This window comes from Sceloporus undulatus, chromosome 2 (genome assembly GCF_019175285.1).
Source record: "Sceloporus undulatus isolate JIND9_A2432 ecotype Alabama chromosome 2, SceUnd_v1.1, whole genome shotgun sequence".
Lineage (NCBI taxonomy): Eukaryota > Metazoa > Chordata > Lepidosauria > Squamata > Phrynosomatidae > Sceloporus > Sceloporus undulatus.
Window position 1 is genome coordinate 85,424,144 of NC_056523.1, and position 24,917 is coordinate 85,449,060.

At 39.6% G+C, this 24,917-nt stretch overlaps 1 protein-coding gene and 1 long non-coding RNA gene across 8 annotated transcripts in view; one reads left to right on the top strand and one right to left on the bottom strand.

Moving 5' to 3' along the window:
• Window positions 1-20,402, top strand: part of LOC121922183 — a 39,863-nt gene extending 19,461 nt beyond the window's left edge. The window contains exons 2-3 of the long non-coding RNA XR_006102117.1: window positions 18,600-18,666; window positions 20,195-20,402. This is a non-coding gene — a long non-coding RNA (uncharacterized LOC121922183). The remainder of the gene's footprint in view (window positions 1-18,599; window positions 18,667-20,194) is intronic.
• Window positions 3,183-24,917, bottom strand: part of SGCD (sarcoglycan delta) — a 719,570-nt gene continuing 697,835 nt past the window's right edge. For all 7 annotated transcript variants that reach the window (XM_042451267.1, XM_042451262.1, XM_042451266.1 and 4 more), the window contains 2 exons: window positions 9,185-9,308; window positions 3,183-7,223 (listed from right to left, as the gene is read on the bottom strand). In XM_042451267.1, the coding sequence (XP_042307201.1) occupies window positions 7,050-7,223; window positions 9,185-9,308 (298 nt within the window). In that variant the 3' untranslated portion in view covers window positions 3,183-7,049. The remainder of the gene's footprint in view (window positions 7,224-9,184; window positions 9,309-24,917) is intronic.

Below are 24,917 nucleotides of genomic sequence, written 5' to 3' on the forward strand. Positions count from 1 at the left end.
AGGTCTCATCAAAATATACAGCTACAACACTCTCCATTGTCATAGTTATGTCTCTTGATGCAGGATCTTGGCCTATTGTGTCTTTATGAACGTTTCATCAAAAGCAACCTCTTTTCTAAATGGTTGGCCTAATTATTATGCTGACTGCTGAATCAAACCAAGCCAAAATCATTTTGATACAACCTGCTTTCAACCATTTTTCGTATGTCACTGATATACAGGCAACTGTTAACAACAGCTTTCCACAATATATCCTACATGTAAAAACAATTCTAACATGTTCTGAAAGACCTACAATGTTAATTGTCACAGTAAGTAGAAATATTTCTTTTGAGCTGTTGCATTCATGGAGACTTCATTTTTTTCTGAATATCCTGCTAAGTATTTCAGAAAGAAGCAGTTGTATTTCAAGAGGTGTGATGATACAGCCACTGAACTCACTGACAAAATTTTGATTGACATGAATTGGTTAATCTCAGGCCAAGAATAGGTCCTAAATTTTGATAGAAAAAAATCCCTAGGAGGTCTACTGGATGCATTTAAGCTACTGGCTTTTCTTACATTGACTTCAGCATGAGCAGGCTCAGCATCCACCTTTTGTTTCTCCTTGGCAACTAGAGATAAATTGTCATCTGGGAGAAATCCCAGTGTGGAGCAAACCTGAACAATAGATCTTACTGGATTTAAGCAAAGAGAGCGTATAGACAACATATGCACTGAAAATAAGCATGAAGCCAAAGAAAAATGTAAAGCAAGATCACTCCAGACTAGAGCATACAATGCATGTGGGTCATTAAATGACAAAAGGAACCTGAACAATTTTTTAAATAAATAGAAAAAGTGTGCATTTTCATAATGAAATGGGGGGAAATGTGCAGTTTATTCATATCCCAAGCATATCCTTTTAAATGAAGATTATTTATGAAACTGTTTCTAAGTAGAAAAAGGATAGAGCATGAAGCCATTATTGTATCAGAATAACACTCCATTTTAAAATGCATTCATAAAACATACAGGTTTCAGTTGCTGGTATATAACATTCCCCCCCTCCCCCATCCATAGACCGTTAAAAATATCTCCCCATCTTTATACAGGAATACATGTGTCACTGATCAAAATCTAGGATGTGCAAAATGATGGATGCTGGCAACATACTTGTGATCCTTTTAAAAACAGAGAATTAAGCAAACCAAGTTATATACTAAGAATTCATCCTTATCTGTTTTATGAATGCTTGTAACCATTGAATAAGCAGTGACTTGTTATTTTGATACTGTGGGATAAATCCAAGGTTCTGCTGGCAGAAGTTTTGGAACTTGCCTCCCCTTATCTCCTCCTTGCATCTTACACATTCATTCTGGAAATAAAGCAAGAAGAAATAGTTGTTGTTGTTGTTGTTGTGTGCCTCAAGGTCATTTCCGATTTATGGCAACCCTAAAGTGAACCTATCATGGGACTTTCTTGGGAGAATGTGTTCAGAGGGGGTTTGCCCTTGCTTTCCTTGGGTCTGAGAGAATGTGACTTGCTCATGGCCACCTAGTGGGTTTCCATGGATGAATGGGGATCCAAATCCTGGTCTCCCAGTGTCCTAGTCTGACACTCATGCCACGATACCACACTGGCTCTCCATATTCATGAAAGGGAGGTATTCAACCCTCCTAGTTCTCTTGGAATCTATAGTTCTATCAGCAGAAGTCGCCTCTGGAATTCTGGCCTGTATAACTCAACACTCTGAAAATGGTATATCATAATTTTTGGGATTTTTCTAAAAAATAAACAAAGGCAATACAAATTATGATGGGAAAAGTTGGGCTCTACATTTCCAAGAGAATGCAGAGGTATAATTTTTCTAAAAAATAAATAAAATCTATACAGATCATGATGCTTAGTTAGCCTCTACATTTCCAAGAGAATGTAGAGGTACAATTTTGGGGATGTCATGGAAGTTCTTTAAATCATTTCCCTTGAAAAGATGGCTGACCATGCAATCTTATTGTTGTGTTACAATGCTCTGGGCTGTCGATGTTCAGAGAGACATAATCTCCCAAGCCGGGTATGGGCTGAAACTGTATAAAAATGGATTTTATTGCACACCTCTGTGCCCAGGTCGGACCTGATCCGGACATTGCAAAGAACAGGAAAGTCCCCTTCTTTGTAAAGTATGGCAGAAGTCTAGATTAGATCTGACCTGGGTGTGGAGGTGTGTGATAAAATCCATTTTTAAGTGGTTTCTGCCCATGCTCAGCTCAGGAGAAAAAGCCATGTGATAATCTCCTAGGTCTCTCATCTCTCCTCCACCCTCAGTGCTGAACCTGTGAGACTGGAGTGATGAAAGATGGAGATCTTTTTGAAAGGGAAGGGGAGGAGTCCTTTTAAATTGCCTGTGAAGTCAGAGCAGGATTTTCCAAGAACCATAGGATTACACCATGCCTAAAAGTGCCTAAAATGCACAAGTATGATGCTCAGTTCTGAAAGGTATGGCTTTTTGCCACACTAAACTGTTGCTCTTAACAACACTGGGAAAACTTCCAAGAAAATTCCCACAGTCTACATAGGCTTATATATTGCCTTAGCCCCAAACAAAAACCTTGGGTAGCCTGTAACTTTAATGCTTTACCTTTGCCAGAGGAAAAAAAAGTTGGTGGAGGACAAGAAGAGGAAAGTTCTTCAACAATATGTACTTTTACAAGTTGCCTTTTCCACATGGGGCTTGGGCAATGTCTAAAGCAAGTGTACATCTGGCAAATGCAGCAAAGAAGAACTTAAACAATGAACAGTAATCTTTTTCTAGTGAGAAGAATGATATTTGGAATTGTTAGGCTGCAATGATCTCATATGCTAGAAGGCAAATTCTGAAAAATAACTAAGCAAGTTCACGAAGGAATATTTGAAGATTGTTGTGGCAGCATCATTTCCAACACTCTATCTCCTCTCCAAGTATAATAATCTTTTGATATCAGACAATGTGGTTAATAACTAGATATGTATCTTTAAAGATCAAGAACCAGATTAACATAAAAATTGAGCTAACAGAAAGGGAAGCAATTCTGTTACAAACACACACATACACAACACCTCCCCCCAGTATGTACCCCCCCTTGTTCCTCTAAAGGAAACTCATTTTAAGGTCCTCTTTCATTATCAGTAAAATTAAAAAGGGAAGAAAAGATCAAACCACTCTGTTACATTGTAATATGTGTATTTTCTTTGCAGTGTCCAGCTCATTTATCATCTTGTGCAGGCTGACAAGTATTCCTTAATGAAATGGCCCTTACATGTGATTAATGTTCAATATGAAATGAAAAAGAAATAAAACATTACCACCACATACAAACATTTCTGAAGATCTGAAGTTGGATATCTGGGATGAACTCAGAAGTTCAATGCTCAGGCCAAAACATGTCAGAGATTTTCACTTGTTTCGGCTGTCCCACAGTCTTCATGAATTTCTAGTGAGTCTGCTTCATAAGCCATCATTCAACTCTCAAACAATGCAATCACCATTCTCTCCAACTGTCAATCCAACACGCCAAATAAATGAGCTTAATAATAAGATAAATATGATGTGCTTCTCCTTGCTGAGTGCATTGACTTAAGGCATAGGCACGTCTCCCTCTTTGAACAGAGATGGTGTATAGTCTTGTGTCCCAATACAATTGTTATCCTGGGTGACCCCCTTGCATTGAAGTGTCAGCTTGAAAAATAAGTGATGACAAGACCCATTCAATTTGCAAATGCTTTAAAGTTCTAACAGTGTCACTAAGGCTGCAATCTTAAAGATATTTACCCGGAAGTATGTTCCACTGAACACACTGAGACTCACTTCTGAGTAAATATGCACTATAAAATGTAATGTGGAGCTGCTTATTTACTGTCCACCCAAAGTGGTGTCTTTAGGCCTTCTTTATTATCAAGCTGAAGCACCAGAGTACAATATTTAGAAATGGCTTAATCCAAGCTCCATTGAAATCAGTGAAGGTGCTTTCCATATTGACACTGACAATCTTGTCAATTAAGCTCTTGGTGCTCTCTAGCCACAAGAAATCAAACAAAATGGCTTGAAAAGAATATGTCAGATTCTGTCTTGAAGTTGCTAAAAGTATAATTATCAATCTATTCTCAATGAAGCTTGGGGGTATGAATGGATTCCACAATATTTGTCATTTTTTTCATGGATTAGAGAAATGCATCTGGCAGTCATTTATAGAACCAATTTTAAAAGTGCTGTGCCCTTCCAGACACATCAGATCTGGGATGTTATTACTTCCATCTCATAGATGATTCCTGTAGGGAAACATAACAAAATGTTCTATGGTGATATGCATTTTAGGGTACTTGCAATTTTTAAGAATTCCAAGACTCACTGTTGCTTTGGCTACAACAGACTAACATGGCCACCCATTTTGCCTTTCCTACAGGGAAGATTATCTTAGTCTCAATTGTAAAAGAAACCTTTGCATTACTTTCTAATGAACCAGTTCTGTCACAATGAATGCAAACCAGTCACAATGAATGCAAACCATCAGAATCTTCTGCTTCAAAATAAGCATCTCTGAGATTTGAATTATCCATAATTTGTGACATCGGCTGTTCTGTTCTCCCTAAAACATTCTAGATAGGGAGGATACTTGCCCCCTACCCATGTCCTTCTAGTCCAAGTAGTCTATTATGGCAGACACATGACTGCCTTTTAAATTTTTTATGTCCTCATGCCATGATCCAGCAAATGTTTTCTCATACAGCTCTTCTGCATTCATTCTGGAATAAAAAAAAAATCATTTTTAGAAACTGAAAGCCTCAACTGTTGACAGCAAAGGGTGATCCAAACACCTATGGTTGTGAACTTCCTATATTTTTATATGTACTTGCAGTGAAAACTAGATTGTGTTTTACTAACACTAAGAACATCTCCTCACTTTTGTAGTTTTTCATCAGGTCAGATGTGCATTATACTGTAAGCAATTTGCACAGGCTATGCTGCTTCCATACTGATCTGTACTAAAGACAGTGATGATGACAAAAAAAATATGTTTGGCACAGTTGACATGAAAAGGACAATTAGTTCAAGGTTCTTCCTCTCTGCATTGCTTTCTTTCTAAGATTTTTTTGCTACTTGTGATCAAGAGGGAGAACCACCACTGTTTTTCTTCTAAAGAGACATCAAGGAGCTGCATCATGTTTGCCCATTTGGTCCAGTGTACTACACATGATGTTTGTATGGATTATATAGGTCATCACTTACACTGATCTAGTCTTTAGCCCCTCTGCATGAAGAGTGATCCATGCCATTTAAGGCTTAGATTGTAAGACTGAGGGTAACTGTTTTGTTGTTCTTTTACTTGGTAAAGTGCCATGTACAGTGATGTCACTATATAAACAGATGATGATGATGATGATGATGATGATGATGATGATGATGATGAGAGTTGGACTGTGGAAGATGTACAGTGGGAGGGGGGCTCCTCTGTATGATTAGATGCCCTGAATAGCATTCCCAATTGAGTGGGAAATCTTCCATGAGTAAAATCAGTGTCCTCCAGTGTCCAGCTATGATGCCAAGGGAAGGACCAGCTTTGTGGCACCACTCCCCTTTTAGCTTGAGCTCTTTTCAGCAGATAACACTTTGATAAGGCCTTTTATGTCACTTCTTAATGAGACATCAGGTAGCCAAATTAGGCCCAGGATTATGGATAGCAGCACACAAGATATGTATTTCTAATTAGAAGTGAGCTACATGTAATTTAACCACAGGTGTCTTGGATCACCCTAAGCAGTAGGAAGTCTGATCATCTCCCGGTATAACAAGAATCAGAGATACTTGTCTCATTATGTTGCCTTTCAATGGACAGTTTACACTTTGCTTTGATGAGTTAGCAAATAGCCATAGAATCACATTTACATCTTAAGCATGGCTCTCAAAATGTAAGGCAGGCCAACCCAAGATGGGGAAGGCTGCCATTAAAATAACTATCAGCTGAATATTTTTAAGACCATGACTTAGAAGCTGACATATCAGTGAAAATGTGATTCTTCCCAATTCATCCAATAGTTAAGTGATTAACAATCCAGATTCCTGTTTGTTTCTGAAAACTCCACTGAATGGAAGACTGTCCATATAGTCCGGATAACCTTCATTTCTTTTGTTTCTTCTACCTTCAGAATTGAGCTGAGAAGGATTTGCTACAAGTGGTGTTGCCCTTTATTGTGTGTGACAGCTATATTTTAAAAGATGCTTCATACATGACATTATGCCTACTCAGGTATACAAAGGCAGAGAAAACTAAACCATGTGGGAACATGCGCACACCATCTCATGTGAAGATGTTTACATCTATCTGAGATGGACACACTGGAAGGCCACAGGGACAGATCTTGTTTTCTGTACATGTGGAAGATAAAACATGGGTGCATCCTTATCATATGGCATTGTTTCTCCTTACACCCATGTAGGCAAAGTGTCATGTCTGATAGAGATTTTAACCAAATTTAGAAAGGCTTGAAAGCATTCCCTTTATCTATAGAGACTTTGACACAGTTTGAATCCTCTTGGAAGCAGAGCTCTCTCCATTGGATGGGATGGGTGGATGGGTAGAATCTATTCTATATTTTTGTCTAAATTTCAAAGGAACGACACAAGGTGCTGAATGTATCTGGGGGATAGGTTTCAGCACTGTAGATAGCACCTTTAATGTTCAGACTAAAACCCAGAACAGATTCACAGACATGGGCTCCAGCTGCTGCCACTGCTTGGAAGGTTCTGGATCTAATTTGTGCACAGCTTACAAATTTTTATGCAATGAATGCTACACAAAGAGGGTCACCCTGGGATTTCTTGTACTGAAACCTCATTTTACACAAAGGATATATATATATATCTATTTATATCTATATATATCTGTATATTTATATATTCACACCCACACACTCACACCCGCACACTCCCACACACAAAAGTCTTTGATAGGCTTTCTGTGTTCTAGTAAAAATAGTTGGGGAGCCCAGGCAGGGGCCATGCTGCCCCTAGCTGCGCCTGCTGCAAAGAGTCTCTCTCAAAGGCAGACGCTTGTCTTTATCTGGCAGGTGGAACTAGATCCCGCCTGAGTCAGGAACAACCGCCCATTGGGACACACACACAGCTCGTAGGCTTTTTGCCCAGATCCGGAAGGGGAGTAGGATCCCTGAGGCAATCTAGGTAGTTTGATATTTGCGGCCTCCAACGTTATCTGAAGGGGAAGAGAGAAGGGGGGAAATAAATAAATAAGAAGGAGTGCACAGTGGTGTGTGTTATTTATTTGTTTATTTAGGTTCTCAGATTTTACCACCTTCAATGGAAATTCACTGTGAAATTCAGGTGTGTGTTAAGCAGATGTCCTGAGCCAAGAAGAAACTGCAGTTTATACTTATTTTTCCACAAAAATAGCGAGGTCTGTGGTATCATCATGTTCATCTGGGCACTTCTGTATTAACATGCAAAACTAGTCTGTTGCTAGGTATTGAGGCTAAACACAAATCCTGTACAGTATTCTTCACTCTCTGTGTGCATACAGTCACAGCCTGCACACTGAGCTGTTCTTTGAAATCATTTATGTCTGGGGGAAGAGTCGTGTAAGGAAAACATTGGCCACTGAATACTTACAGCCAGCTCTCAACCACCTGGGCTGAGATCCTGCTTCACACTGGTGGAATGTAAAGCTTTAATAGATGCAAATAAGTGCCCACCCTGTGATTGCTTGTGACTTTTCTGATGCTGGGATAGCTTTGAACAATGGACATTGGTGGCAAGAAGGACATTTTGGTCATCTTGTGGCCAGCAGCTGAGGTACAACCTGCTCCTGTCTACTGTGCCCTCTTTCAACTGAATGGCTGTGTGTGTTGGGGTAGGTGCCGTGGCACCAGGAGAATAACACAAGGTTGCAGGGGGTTACTATGAACAATGGAGATGAATTCCACCATCCAATGAAAATACTATGATGGATTTACACCTGCTGCTTATGTCAACAACATGCTTCCAGTCCTGGAATTAGAGCACACAGTATTACAGGTCAGAAAATGCAAGGAAGTTCTTTGCACATTTGTTTTAACTTTACAAATCAAGCTTCTCCTAAATGTGAAGGGAGGGGAGGGGAATGCTCCATTTAGTAGACAGCAGGTGGTATAGTGTGCCTAGCAAAATATCAGGGGGAAGAATGCACAGAAGGGAGAGAGCACAAAACAGGAAGGGTGTGCTGATTCTCAGAACAAACCTCTTCATAAATGCTGAGATATGTTCTTTCTGCTTGGTGTTGGCTTGGAGAGGTGAAAGTCTCTCTAACTATAAAATGAGATCAGATAGTATCCTACATTTTGCCCTGCAGGTAGTTTAACTATGAATACTAAAATATTAGCCCTCTGTTACTCCTGACTAGAGTGGATCCATTTAAGTAATAGCATTTACCTACATCCTAAATCACCATTCAACAATTTGTTCAATAGGTCTACTGTAGTGGGGAACTAGCCAACAGGATCACAGCCATTACTGGATTTACAGTATAACTATTTATTAAGTAATGGGTTTACAAAAGACTGTAGTGAGTGAGATATTCAACTCAGGGACAATGACTGAGCTATCATCTCAGACTCTTAAACAACTCCAAAAGCTGAAAAGGTTTCTTTGAACACATTCCTTCTCTCCAGATAGAGAAGTGATGCCTAGCTTTACAGATCAATACAGGTGAGTTAAGCTCTCCTCATTGCAAAAATGGATGATATAAGATTTAATTATGCTAGTCAAGTAAATCTCAGTTTAAAGTGACAAGAGAAAAGAGAATTTAGTGGTACAGCACATTTTTACAGCTGCATAAATCTGTTTCACACAACCAATGCTATTATCCCAGCACTTTAAAACTAATGAATCATTTTGCCGCTTTGTATGGAAGAAGTGTAGTTTGCATACAGTGAATTCCATCTTCCCTACAAGGAGTCTAACATATGGGCTAAACTTTTCATTCTGTTTTTTAAAGCTGCAACCACTAAATGGAATTCTTCAGTTCAGTTCAGTTCATCATCCTGTTTTTTAATCTTTAAATTCTTAAAAGATAATGGGCACCGTAGAACAATAAATCAAAACCGCATGGACTTTTCTGAAGGGCCCAGATCCTAACTCTTTTTGATCTTCGCTTTGATGCTGACTTCACCTTCTACTTACCTCTCCATCTTTGGATTCCAGCTTGAGTTCTGTCCTACATGTGGCTTCCAGGTTGCCAGCCTCGGCATCAATGATAACTCCCTTGGGAGCCTCCATCACCAAAGAGCGTGTGGGTGATTCAAGTCTGTAACAGGAAAAGGAGCTCAGGTCACTTGTGGATGTAATGTGGTGGTGGGAGAGAATAGTGCTGGGGATAGAACTTGTTTTAATTTAGGAATAAATGCATTACCCTGAATTTAATATACCTCATTAGGGGTATATTAGTTTGGGGCCATGTCTTCTGAAGTGCCTGGAAAGACTATCATGCTGACATAGTGACATGTAATTATCCATACTAATATCAGACAATTCCACTCCTTTTTAGGGGTTCTTCAAGGGTAAATGTGGAAAGTGACAGGCCTGTGTGCTGTAGTACTGTCTCTATTCTTGACTGTTACAGGTTCATGAGTAAGTTCTGAATTGGAATTGCTGTATCCATTTGGTAGAGCTCCATGAATTAGGCTTGCAGTCACAAGGAACTCTGGCTAACAAGATTTTTTTTCTGTTTCAGACTTCCTCATATACATGGGAAGGTTGATGGCGGAAGGAGCAGGTCTACTGCAAACCACCCCATCCCCCACACCCATAATAAACATTTTGGAAGAATTGTGTAAAAGTAAGGCTACTTAAAAAAATCTGGCTGGTTTTGAGCCATCAGTTTTACAAAAGGCAGTTGGCCCAATCTATGCACCCATAATATGTGCTACTGGCACCAAGGTTTTGTGGAGGTCAACTGTTCTTGAAGTCCAGTTCTGCTTTCTACAGAGGAAGAAATCTGCCTGAACAAAGAACCAAGATCCAAAAACATACATGTCTGGGAGCTCTCAAAGATGGGTCTAAGTGAGGGAATGCAGCTTCTCTAATGTACATTTCTCCCTAAGAAATATATCAAATTACTGATTTCTCAAATGGATTTTTAAAAATCTGGACTACAGTTTCCAGATTTCTCCTGGTCCCCCCAATTCAGAGTATTCACAGCAGACCATGCTCATGCTCCTAATATCCCAGATGCCTCTGTACATGGATATTTTCCTGGCTAATTACCACATATTCTTTTCTCTCTAATCTCAAGCATATCTTCAGTAAGTAAAGATGGTAGTTTAGCTATGAAGAAGCAGTCCTGGCAAATGCCCTTAGAGTAAAAGGAATACTTATAAATTAGAGTTGCTAGAATCCCAGATTGGCCATGTAAACCCACTGGATAATCTTGGGCAGGTCACAGGTCTCTTAGCCTCAGTGGATGGCAATGGCAAACCCCCTCTGAAGAAACTTGCTAAGAAAACCCCATGGAAGATTCACCTTAGAGTCACCATGTCAGAAACTACTTGAAGGCACATAGACGTACCTAGATGAGATGGATTATCTAGATCCATGTCAGTCTAGTTTTAGACCTGGTTATGGGACAGAAACAGCTTTGGTTGCCTTGGTGGATGACCTACACAGAGAACTGGACAGGGCAAGTGTGTCTGTTGGTTTTGCTGGACCTCTCAGTGGCTTTTGATAGCATTGATCATGGTATCCTTCTGAGTTGCTTCTCTAGGATGGGGCTTGGAGGCACTGTTCTACAGTGGCTCCGTTCTTTCCTAGAGGGGCCCTCTCAGAAGATGGTGCTGGGGGATTCCTGTTTGATTCCTTGGCTATTGACTTGTGGGGTCCCTCAGGGCTCAGTCTTGTCCTTTATGCTTTTTAACATCTACATGAAACTGCTGGGAGAGGTCATCTGGAGTTTTGGAGTAAAGTGTCACCTGTACACTGATGGTATCTAGCTCTATTGCTCCTTTCCATCTAATTCCAAGGAAGCTAAACTGGTGTCTGGCCACTGTAATAGACTGGATGAGGGCAAACAAATTGAAGCTTATACTAGACAAGACAGAGGTGCTACTGGTCAGTCAAACATTTGAGAAAAGGGATTCAGCCTGTGTTAGATGGGGTTACACTCCTCCTGAAAACTCTGGTTCATAGTTTGGGGGTACCTCTGGATTTAGTTCTCAGTTTGGAAGCTCAGGTATCAGCAGCGACCAGGAATGCTTTTGCACAGCTAAAACTCATGCGCCAACTGCGCCTGTTCCTGGAGACATCAGACTGGCCACGGTGGTACATGCCTTGTTTACATTCTGCTTGGATTACTGTAATATGCTCTACGTGGGGCTGCCTTTGAAAAGTGCTTAGAAACGTCAGCTGATCCAAAGAGCTGCAGCCAGGCTGTTAACTGGAGCTGACTAAAGGGAGAATACAACTCCCTTGTTGCAACAGCTCTAGTGGCTGCCAGACCATCTCTAGGCACAATTCAAAGATCTGGTTTTCATAGATGTTTATCACACTATGCTCTTAAAGAGGTACTATTCCAGTGTGACTCCTCTAGAGGCCTCCTGTTGCATGCTGGGATTGGCAGTTTTAAGGAGCTGAACTTCTCTGCCTGAGAATTCTAAATACCCCTCCTTAAAACTGCCAATCCCAGCATGCAACAGGAGGCAGCTAGAGGAGTCACACTGGAATAGTACCTCTTTAAGAGCTTGTCTGATAAACACCATAGAATCATAGAATCATAGAGTTGAAAGAGACCGCAAGGGCCATCCAGTCCAACCCCCTGTCATGCAGGAAATCCAGATCAAAGCATCCCCGACAGATGGCCATCAAGCCTCTGTTTGAAGACTTCCAAGGAGGGAGACTCCACTACACTCCGAGGGAGTGTGTTCCACTGTCGAACAGCCCTTACTGTCAGGAAATTCCTCCTAATGTTGAGTTGGAATCTCTTTTCCTGTAGCTTGCATCCTTTGCTCTGGGTCCTAGTCTCTGGAGCTGCAGAAAACAAGCTTGCTCCCTCCTCAATATGACATCCCTTCAAATATTTAAACAGAGCTATCATATCACCTCTTAACCTTCTTTTCTCCAGGCTAAACATACCCAGCTCCCTAAGGCGTTTCTCATAGGGCTTGGTTTCCAGACCTTTCACCATTTCAGTCGCCCTCCTTTGGACACGCTCCAGTTTCTCAATGTCCTTTTTGAATTGTGGCGCCCAGAACTGGACACAGTATTCCAGGTGGGGCCTGACCAAAGCAGAATATAGTGGCACTATTACTTCCCTTGATCTAGACACTATACTTCTATTGATGCAGCCTAAAATCGCATTGGCCTTGTTAGCTGCCGCATCGCACTGTTGACTCATGTTCAACTTGTGGTCTACTTGGACTCCTAGATCCCTTTCACATGTTGTCTCCTTAAGCCAGGTGTCCCCCATCCTATATCTGTACATTTCATTTTTTCGCCCTATGTGCAGTACCTTACATTTCTCCCTGTTGAAGTTCATTTTGTTAGCTGTGGCCCAGCTTTCTAGTCTATTCAGGTCATTTTGAATTTTGATCCTGTCCTCTGGAGTATTAGCTATTCCTCCTAATATGGTGTCATCTGCAAATTTGATAAGTATTCCCCCAATTTTTTCCTCCAAGTCATTGATAAAGATGTTGAACAGTACTGGGCCAAGGACAGAACCCTGTGGGACTCCACTGGTCACTTCTCTCCAGGATGAAAAGGTGCCATTGTTGAGCACCCTTTGGGTTCGTCCGGTCAACAAGTTACAAATCCACTTAACAGTTGCCTTGTCTAGCCCACATTTTACAAGCTTGTTTGCAAGAATGTCATGGGGAACCCTGTCAAAGGCCTTACTGAAATCAAGATATATTATATCCACAGCATTCCCTTCATCTACCAAGCTGGTAATTTTATCAAAGAAAGAGATTAGATTTGTCTGGCATGACTTGTTTCTCTGAAACCCATGTTGACTTTTTGTGATTATGGAATTGCTTTCTAGATGTTCACAGATTCTCTGTTTAATGATCTGCTCTAGAATCTTTCCTGTTATTGATGTCAGACTAACTGGACGATAATTGTTGGGATCCTCTTTCTTCCCCTTTTTGAAGTTAGGGACAACGTTTGCCCTCCTCCAGTCTGCTGGGACTTCTCCTGTTCTCCAGGAGTTTTCAAAGATTATTGCCAATCGCTCCGATATTACATTTGCCAGTTCTTTTAATACCCTTGGATGTAGCTCATCTGGTCCTGGAGACTTAAATTCATTTAGGTTAAACAGGCATTCCTGTACTATCTCTTTACTTATTTTGTGCTGAAATTCCCCTATTCTGTCATCTTCTCCATTATCCTCAGGTTTAGCACCCTTTGCCTTTTCTGAGAAGACTGAGGCAAAGAAAGTGTTGAGTAATTCTGCCTTTTCTCTGTCTTCTGTTAGCACTTTGCCATCTTCTCCACGCAGTGGCCCTACCGTTTCCTTCTTCTTCCTTTTGCTGCGGACATATCCAAAAAAGCCCATTTTTGACCTATAAAGCTCTATATGGCTTGGGTCGAGGCTATTTGAAGGACCATATCTCCCTGTACAAGCCCACCAGAATACTGAGATCATCGGACAGGCTCTTCTCTTTGTCCCACTATGCTCTCAGGTACATTTGGTGGGAACAAGAGCTCTGGCACTCCCTCCCTAGAGAGGCCAGGATGGCTCCATCTTTGCTTTCTTTTCAACAGCAGATAAAAATATTTTTATGCTGCCAGGGCTTCACATATTGATATTGTTTTTGTTTTAAAAAGTTTAAAATTTTAAAATTTTAATAATGTAATGTTTTCAGTTGTTTTAGTTGTTTTAATTGTTTTTAAAACATTGTATTTTTAATGTTTGACTGTTTTAAATTTGTTAGCCACCTTGAGTCCCTGTACAGGGAGGAAGGTGGGATATAAACAGACTGAATAATAATAATAATAATAATAATAATAATGAAGAAAAACAACAACAAAGCTTCCTGTTAGAGATGATGGAGATGTAGAAAGCCCATAATATTTCATGAGGTGAGAGGTTAGGTCCCAAGTTATTTTTAAGTTTATCTTTCAAAAAAGGAGGCTCTTCTGATTTATGTAGCTTGATTTCTCTCACACTGCAGCTGAATATAAATAATATCCTTAAAATGCCTACTCAGCTGATAGATTTTGAGTACAAATAAATGATATTATATTGGAATACTACAGAAGGAAGTTTTTCTGTGTCTAAAGCAGCAGTTGTGCTATAGGTACTCCAGGGCAGAGGTTTTCAGTCACCCCAAGGAAAGTGTCTAGTTTGCATGAAATTATTGCTTCAGGGTACTAGAGAGTACTGCACACAGAGATAATTTGCATCCAAATCATGGTAATATCCTCCTGTGACTCTGAAATGCAACTTTTACATTTAGACCATATATTTCTTTCCAAAGTCTTTGGAAGAGCATTCAGACTTCACCTGTTGCTTCACTAGACTGCTGGGCTACTGCTGGGTGGGGAGAGTATTCTCATGAGCAACAGATGCATAGAAAGTCACCATATGCCTCAGGATAACACTTCACACATCTGATGAGATGGACCTCAGTCTGGGAAAGCATACACTGTAATACTCATAAATCTGTTAAGGTATCACAAGATGCTCATGTTCTCTGATGGCTTGGCTGACTCAATCCATTCATGCATTTGCTAGTCTTTTGTCTGTTCCATCCACAAACAAAATAAATCATGAATATAAGACAAGACATTAACAAAAGAAACCAGACAGAGTCAGTGTGAAATAACATCAGCCAGTTCCTGGTTTCTAATCAAATGGGTTCCTACCATGAGAGAGAGAGAGAGAGAGAGAGAGAGAGAGAACAAACTCAAGACTATGAGCACGCAACAGAAAAATTACCAAATTATTCAGGCATTCAGGTTATAAGAAAAAAATATTCTACTTCATTTTTAAAATACTTATAACCCTACTCTTACAGATCCACTGGCTGCTAGTCTGTTTCTGGGCACAATTCAAAGTGCTGGTTGAAACCCAGACTAGTTGATAGATTATGTTCCCTTTGGCGGGTTACAGATCGCCATATAAGTATGCGATGAGCGCGTACTAGGGTTAGGAAGGGGCGGTGCTTCCGCACCCCCCTAACCCTAGTACGTGCTCTGCATGTAGAAAATGGCGGCGGCCGTTCCACATAGCTGCCACCATCAATACGTCATGACCGCGCCGCCTCCAAACGAGGCGGTGCGGTTGTGACATATTGAGGCCGTGCCGCGGCGCATAGTGCGCCCTTTGTGCGACCCCAGAAGGAGCTCCTTTTCAGAGCTCCTTCCTGCTTTGCATCACTGGGCGCAGCCTTCAGACGGCTGCGCCCAGCGACGCAAGGGAGAAAGGGGCCAAGCGGCCCCTTTCTCCTCCTCCCCGCCATCGCAGGGTGTCCTTGGGGCTTGAAGCCTTTTGCCGCTTCCCTGCAGCCTGCAAAGCGGTGGATCGGGGCCTAAGAGGCTGCCGGTCTGGCAGCTGAGGCCCTGATACACCGGGGAAAGGGGCAGGTGCAGGCTGCCCCAAACGGGCGGTCTGTAACCCACCTTTATGAGCTTGCCCTGATCCTAAGATCTGCAGGAGAGGCCCTTTTTTTTCACCACCTTCACAGGTGTAGCTGGAGTGGAACACAAGACAAGGAATTCTTGCTGGCTGTGCCTAGGCTGTGGAACTCCTTCCCTAGGGAGGTGAGAATGGTCCTCTTCTTGCTATCCTGTTTGCAAGTGAAGAATTTTTAAAATATTCAGACAAGCTTTCAGAACTGAAGGAAGGGGCTTGTAAGAGAATGCTATACTGTTTTACAAGGCATTGTTTTAATTGCTTTTTCTTTTAAATAAGATAAGTTGAGAAGAATTATTCCATTTATCAACTTTTCCTTATATTCTAGCTCATTAAATTTCTAAAGTTCATCTAATTCAAAATCACACTATATCAGCTATCAACTAACAAGACAGAGACAAAATGCTAACGCCTATAAATGCCTACAATATTAATTAATCAATAATTTTCATGTATTTCCCAATAAGCATTAATCAAATTAATTCTTTTGTGGTTAATCTATTCCATTGTTTCAACGATCGATTTACTGAGTCTATCCTTATTTAAAAGAGAAGGAAGAGTGATAATAAAATATGCACAATAATACTGATGAATTATTTCATAAATTTTCCATTCAATTGTGATAGCTAAATCAACATATTAGTTCAGAGTATCAGGTTTATTTTACACAGGTGCAGTCACTTCAAACCACAATTCTTATCAGCTCCTGCCTTTGTCCCTGAAGTTCTACTTTCTCCCTATTTATCATTGTTTTTACTTGGATCCTCGTCCGTCACTGTCTGATATTAAGCAGATCTCCAAACCGTTTTGCTCCAATCTCTCAAAATTAACCAGGCTTATTTCTCCCGAATCTCTGTTCAATTCCAAAATGTTTTTCAAAAATGAGGCATAGGCACAACGTCCAAAAGTGGTAAAGTATTTTCTCCTCTTCTTTGCTCCACAAAGGTCTCGCCAACATGCCAAGAAACCAGTCTACTTTCTCTCTTCTCATCCCTTTGCTGGCTCTGCTGACTTTCTCTGCTTCTCTATTATTTCTTTGCTTCTTTGTCCCATCTCAAATTCCTTCTCCCGCTTTGCCTACCTCTCTCTCCCTCCGTCCTTCTCTTCTCTGTCTTTTGAAGATCCTGTTGTTTTCTTTTTCCTGTTCTCTTTATCCCATTTATTATAAGTCCACTTTTAATGTCCAAGATGCTAGTTAAATAGAAATCATGTGTAGGGAAGGGATAAGAGACAAAAAGCAAAAAGGCTTTGAAAAGCTTTGGAAGAGTCGCTAATCTCAAAGTCTGCTCTACTACCGCACCATTTCCCCCCTTTTTACCAGTGAAAGTTGTCTTGAACCAATTCCTCTGGGATGGATATTCTAATTATTGTCCATAAGTAAATATTTCTACTATTGTTTCAATAGTTTGGCCATGAAATTAGTCAAACTTTCCAGTCCTTTTGCCAAGATTTCGCTAACAATTAAAATGGGTTAATGGCAGAGTTTGCGCCAGATATTCTGACTGCATATACACAGCAGCTGATGCTCCTGATTGCCTTCACCCCCTCCATCCTCTGTATCTCTGTTCTTCCACAAATTCCTGGGGAACTCAGGGTGAGATTCAATCTTTGTGGAGCCCTTCGGGTGATCTGTACCTGGACTTCTTTTCTGAGCAGCAAAAATCTGTTACTACCTCAACCTGTAACCTAGATGCTTTTGTTTATCATTCTGGGTCTACTGTAATCCAAGCAACTACTGCAGATTGAAAAATTACCACTGAAACCATAGAAATTATAAATTCTATGTATCATCATCATGACCACCACCTTCACTTCACCATCATTATCATTTATATCCTGCTTGTCCCCCAATACTGAGGCTCAGGGGGGCTTATGCATTATTAAAATCAATGCAGATTTAAAAATATACAAAAATATCAGAAATATACACATATGGGTGCATCTACATTGTAGAAATAATGCAGAATCCTGGGATTTCAAGTTTCACAAGGCCTTTACCCTTTTCTGTCAATAAGTGCTGGTGTCTCAGAAAACTGTAAATTCCAGGATTCTGTAGGATCAGTTGAAATTATAGCAAATTGTGTTACTTCTACAGTGTAGATGCACTCACTGTGTAAGTAAACAATCTACAGAATTCAAATAATTTTAAAATTCATTAAAAGATAGCATATAAAAATGAACAAAACAGTACAACATTAAAAGCCCATTGCAGCCAACTCCCCAAAGCCTGATGGAGTAGTGAAGTTTTCACTATCCATTGAAAGGAGACTGAGTGGGGAGCCACCCTAGGCTTCGTAGAGAGAGAGTTCCAAAATCTGGGAGCATCCACTGAGAAGGCCCTTTCCCTTGTTCCCACCAAATATAACTTGGAATGGAGTGGGACATAGAGAACAGCTTCTCTTAAAGATGTCAAAGCTCAAAGAGGCTTACATGGGCAGCCAGGCCTATGGAACTTTGTACCTATAGCACCAGTTTACATAAATAGCATTTGCATATGAATGCTACCAGCTTATAAATTCCCAAGGTGCTTGAGGTTGTGCACTTAGGGTTAGCATTAATGTGTTACTTTACAAGAGAAATAAGAATATTAATGTAACCAGTCTCTCAATTTATAACAAACACCATTTTCTAATTATATGTGGAATCATCAGCCACTAAGCTCCTTCCAAATAGTTCCAGACAAGCTGAAGGATAGGAGCCATTCTCTTCAGCACCCCTTCCTGAGTATATTTCTCAGCTTTCACTGGTACATGCTAAAATACATCTAGTGCCTGTTATCAGGAATAATCAATTCAGAGACATCTGTTTGAAGCAACAAAGGGCAGAAGACAATAGGATGCAGGTGAGAACTGTGTGGATCCTTATTAAAAGCTAGTGAAGGGTTTTACAAGCATGGTGCCCATTTCAGTTTACTACTACTACTATTAATATAATAATTTTAATGATAGTAATTATAAAACATTCCACCAACAGAGACTCCACCTCTTAAAAACCACTTGGGGGAAAAAAAGGTTCTCAGGCATTTTGTACAATTGAAAAGGTAAGTCTTATCTTTGTTATAGTCTAATGTTCTACATTCTGGTCTTGAAATGACAGTCCCAAAGTAATCTAATAGGAAAATGTATGCAGGTAGGGTTCAGTCTTATGATTTCTTAATCTTGTGATTTTTACATCCACAAACCAGTTAGTGGTTCTAACTCTTCTGACGTTAAACCATGAATGGAGAAACTACAGCGTGCAGGAAGTATGCAGCCCCAGAGACTGTTTTGGCTCTCTCCAGTACTCCTTAAAATGAATGCACACAGGCATGTGTGCACATGCATGAGCATGCACACATACATACACAGAAAGAGCCCTCCACATTTGCTGGGGTTAGAGGAGCAAGCCCCCTGTAAAAGGGAAAACCAACAAATAAAACCCCCCACAATTTATTTTACCTGTGAGAAAACCACTCTAGGAATCTCTATCTCCTTCAGCACAACTCAACACTATGGTCAACATCTGCCAGTTGACTATAGAACTGCACTGGAAGACCTACAAATGCCTAGAGAATTGTCTATCAATAACCTATGAATAACCAGATCCGCATTGTGGAGGCCGGACTATATATGTATGTAGATAGGTAGGTTAAAAAAACAAAAACAAATTGCACATAATGAATGGTAACACGATCTAAATGCTCTATAGTCCAGTGGTATCTGGTGTCTCCCATGCCACTGTGGTGATGATTCCTCATTTTGGGGATAAAAGTTCAGCAACTTGGGTAGCTCTTCCAAAGTCTGGATCAAAACCCAGAACAGATTCCCTGCCCAACTGATGTGGAATTCACCAGCCTCCAATGCTATCTCAGGTCAATATCATGACCAATTTATTTCCTCTTATTACAATCTCAGTAGTTAATAATCAATATCATATATAATCATCAATATCATATCAGACTTTTTAATGTCAACCAAAGTGCAAACATATGTGTGTAGCTACTCCTTGGAACTAACAAAGGCTAGTCAAGTAGACATGGGTGATTTTATCTGTTCATAATGAGCACTGGTAATTTTAATGAATTTAGAAATTTTCAGTGAATTTAATGTCAGCTAATTAAAGTCAGCTAATTTTAACCCGTTTTTCATGTATGCAGCTAGGTTTTATGTATTATAACCGGGGGGGGGGGGGGGGTCTTTTCCCCCCCATCTCTAGTCAATTTTCCCCCTTGTTCTCCCCTAAAAAAAAAAATGAAGGAAAAAAAGAAAAGAAATAAAAAAAAAAAAAAAAAAAACAAAACAAAAAAATCATGTTTTTTTGAGTCCTATGAAATACTTCAGTTATTTATTTATTTTAATTTTATGCTGCCTTTCTCTCAGAAATGGATCCAACATGGCTCACAAGAAAACACTTTAAAACTTTACAACAACAAATTAAAAACAATTAAAATAATCCAGTTAAAACAGTATAAATGCTGGATTGAGAGGAATCTTTTCAAAATTATGCACATTATTGTTTTTCAGTGCAGAAAATAGAATTTTTTGTCGAGGAATTAATATTTCTGTGCTGAAATATTATTTTCTGTGCAGATTATGCTGTTTTCTATGGGCAACAGCTACATGTGAATTTTGCACAGGAGTTTAGAATTGCGAATAGCTTTTGAAATGAGAAGAAACATAATGAAGAATTCCATCCCAGGAAAGGAAGGGAAAGAAAAAGAACGAAAAGAGGGAAATGCAGTGATACGGCTAATGAGGACCCTGGATGGTTTGATGATCTTGATTGGGTTCATGTATCTTCTTTGAAATAAAGATCAGTAAACTAGAACATATAAATGGTTTGCCTGCTTGTCTTACTCTTTCTTGACCATTCTTATGACCAGTGCTAAAAGTACTGCTTAGTTTCCCTGTATCTTTTTTCAAATCCATCTTGAGGACATTCCAGCCCTCAATCAAAACAGCATCTGTGCACCTCCCAATTAGGTGCCTTCACAGTGTCACTGAAACACTGCAGATGCATGCATCAAGGAAAGAGCAAAACTTTATTTTCCCCAGTTTGTTTGAAAACTCCCAGAGTAATTTATTGGAGGTCAGCATATCAGTTTGTTCTGTAGTTTCAGAGGAATTCATTCTCTTGGAGCAGATATAACTTATCCAGATTTCTCGTTTTCATTTCCTGCCTCATTAATCACTCCAAAATGAGGACAGCAGCTGAGATAATATTTTCCTGCAACCTCCAATGGCACAAATTCCGGTGCCTTTTTTGCTTTCTGAGTAGAGCTGAAATGAACATTCACAAATATTCAGCATTTACCAAACTTTTCAATTTGCCCAAGCACTTTTTGTAAGGAAAGAATTTTGAAGTTGCACTTTAACTGTGTAAAATTAAAATATAAGCACTCTAGACTTGTGGATCTAAACAATCATTGTCTGCCATAGTTGTATGTAATTTGACAAGTTTCAATATGCACTTTTATAAGCTCTTAACCTTCAAATGCTAATTCCCATTTTATATTATCTATCAGGTGCTAAATATCACCATGTCGTTTTCAAAGAGTATTATTATAGTTTCAGATCATACCCTACTGTAATATGGTGGGTGATGACAAGGTCCATGCTCAATCCAGAACCAGATTATCAGCTCTGTGGCAAAGCAGAATGGAAAACACATTTTGAATTGACATTATAACCCAGTCAAACCCACGTTCAGTATCTGTAAGCAGAGATGAACCCTGGAGGGGAAGATTGTTGTTGTGTGCTTTCAAGTCACTTCAAACTTATGGCGATCTTAAGGCAGGCAAACCTATCATGGTGTTTTCTTGGCAAGGCTGATTCAGAGGACGATTGCTATTGCCTTCCAGAGGGGAAGATAGGAATGGTTAATTCTAGGAAAAGAAAGTGAATCAGCAAAATCCCAATGTTTCCTTCATTTTCTGTGGTGATTTGGTCCAGGCTGAAAGGGAAAGAGGGACTAGGAAATGGAGCAACCATGCAGGGAGACCTGAGGCCAAATTATCCCTACCCAAACTTACAAAGGGCCTAATATGGAATTCTACATAGATATTATTAGTTTGGATTGCCTCAGCATAGGAATGTAAAATTCAGCTTCCTTCTGTACAGTACTGACAAGGGTTAGCTAAACCTGAAGACTTAAGAGCCCTTGTGGGCTGGGAGGTGATATAAAAATACTTTAAGTAAATAATAAATAAAATTGACTAAACTTAAGCTATTGTACTGAAGCTATTATACTTTGGATACAACATGAGATGATATGACTCACTGGAAAAGACGATAATGCCAGGTAAAGTGGAAGGCAGTAGGAAAAGGAAAGCCACATTGCAGATGGGTGGATGACAAGCTACCTTAGCCTGGCACTGAAACTGCATCAAACTACAGTGCAACTACACTGTAGAAATAATGCAGTTTGATACCACATTAAATGCTGTATTTCCCTCCAATGGCATCTTGGGGTTTGTACTTGGGGTCAACCTGAAATCATAGGATACCAAGAGGAATAGGTGACAATGCAAGCAGAAGTGCATATGTCCTCTTCTTTGATTGACAGTTGCTTGTGACCAACAGAATACACATACATGTGAAAAGGCAGGAATGCTCTCACAGAAGTGTAGGTAATTCAGTATCCATCAGAAGATGCAAAAATCCACACCAGTTTGCATAACACACCTATCTGTATACCAGCCCTTAGTGAAATGTCTGTTGTGAACTATCTCTGTATAAAAAACTAATAAGCTTTCCAGACAGGATATACATCCATTTCCTATTAGGGAAATTTATTACTCTAAGCTAATCAAACAGGGAGGCCCAAATATCAGAATGAAAATGCATTTATGGCTATAATTTCTTCAAACCAAAGGCACACTTGGTTAATTAGCTTCTGGTCAATGGGTAAAATCATTGCATTTTCTTTGAGTAAGGCTGGAAGGAAGAATTGGTTCTTTGGAAGAAGACACATAAATATCAGAATCGCATCAGTCTGAACAAGAAGCCCATTGATTTTAACAAAAGAAAGATCACTTTTCTAAGATAGTAGTTGGTTGCTGGGAAATGGATTTGGCTCTGAGATTGTTTGACATGGTTATTTACCAATTAAGGTGAAACATAGGTGATAATGATGCCTAATTGCATACCCACAATGAACTGTTTTAGTGGGTTGAAAAGGATGCTATAGGAAATAATGAGGGCTATAAGAAATAATAGCCCACAGCTGCAGCAGCACATCATGCACATTCAATGCACAGGGTCTGACAAGACAGTAAATAAACCCTTGCAGGCACATCACCGTAAGCTGATGAGCAGTTTAGAGGGAAATAATCCTCCGTTGGTGCAGTGAACCAAAGTAGTTCCATATGCTAAATAATACAGAGTTGGACAGGAAACTGAAAAAACTATAAACACTAACACGCTGTCTATGATGGTTCACTAAGACCATTAAAAATGTCTGAGATGTGGTTAGCCTCTCTTTCACAGTATGCTTATTAAAAATGCTTTTAAAAAATATCAGTTTATTCCTAGATTTACAGTGCAGATTACAAAATAATAGTTATTTTTTAAAAAGAGAACAATAAAAGGAAAACAATCAGTTAACACATAGGAGTAAAACAAAAGCAGCATATCACCATTAAGCATACCATAGAAAAACAGTTCTAAAATTGAAGGAAAGTTTGACTTTTCACTCCCCCTGCTTTCGCCAAAAAAGGATGAATGTGTTCGAATTGCATATAGGTGGATCACATTCTACATGCATTTTATCAGGATAATTTTTCTTGTGTAGTCTGGCCCTTAGTTCTATCATCCAATACTGTGGGTCATATGGACTGCAAGTGTAATCAAGCCAATGGTCAAATTCAGGGTCAATGAGTTGGAAGTGAACCCAAGAGTACCTAGTTCAGCCCCCTGCCTATGCAGGAATGAAATACCCTTAGGAGATGTTCACCTAACTGCTGTTTAAAAACTTCAAGAGAAGGAGAGTTCACCTTCCAAGACAGGCTAATCTATTTTTCTACCTTCCAAGGCAGTAAAACATCTCTTACTATATGTATGTTCTTCCTAAATTTTAGTTAGAATAACATTTATTGTTATTTGAATCCATTGCTATTGGGTTCCAACCTTTGGAGCAGTGGAAAACAAGCTCATCAGCAATTGTATAAATTCCCAGACTTCTCTTTTCCATGGTAAACATATCCAACTCCCTCAACCAATCCTCATAAGCCTTTATTTCCACACCTGGGAACTGATGGGAATTGTGATACAACAATGACTGCAGGACTACAAGATCCTCTCCACTGATATGTTATAAACCATTCACTAGCCAAAATTGCAGACAGAGTAGTGGGTCCAAAGCCATCCACTGCATTTAAGCAGAAGACTGCCAAAGGCTATTGATTCAAATGAGATTGATTCAAATGAAATTTCAAAAGCTCTTTTCCATTTCAAGCTTTAAAATAAGACAAAAATTAAATACAGCAGTGGCCTCAGGAAGAGTTGAATGACATGTTACAAGAGAACAGAACTACTTGCAGTTTGGCCTGCATTTCTTTGCTAGAGTACCCATACAATGTATTCATAAAATCATATGCTTCAAAAAGCCATAGAAATGGAAAAGAGTTGGGGCAGCAAATCAGCAATGCCAAACAGCTGGCAGCATGAAACACAGAGAATTGGTGTCCACTCTGATCATCTTCTTATGGGGAGTTTCTACTGCCCAATAAAAGTATCAATTATTTTTAGGGTCAATTTGGGCCCATGAGCTGTCTATCTCCACAGCAGCACTGTATAATTCTACTGCAATTATCTTTTCTGCAAATTTGCATTTGATCAGAAACTGAGCTTTGTCTTTGCCTCTTATGTTACTACTGATCAGTATGAAGTCTCCAAATCATGCATACAATCTAAAAAAACCCAGTAGTAGTTTTTAGTATAGGAGGCCTTTCTGTATCTTCTGTCTTAAAATTGCCCATTATTCATGCATCGTTGAAATTCAGGTCAAAACACCAATGACAATTTATATATGGGACCATCCTTTGTACTAGGGATAGTAAATAGTTTAAGACAACATTAGGAAAAATGTATGCCACCAGGTATAAGGCATGTTTTCAGATGGGATTAAATCTATTGGCTTTCAACATTTAGTGCACTTATTATTATTAGTTACCCACCTCTCCCTATGGATTGAAGTGGATGATAACAAAGTAAAATACAAAACAGATGGACACATGCCATTTAAAAACAACGAACACCAATTAAAAAACAAATTCAGTTAAAAGAGCATAACATCAGTTAAAAGAGCATACAT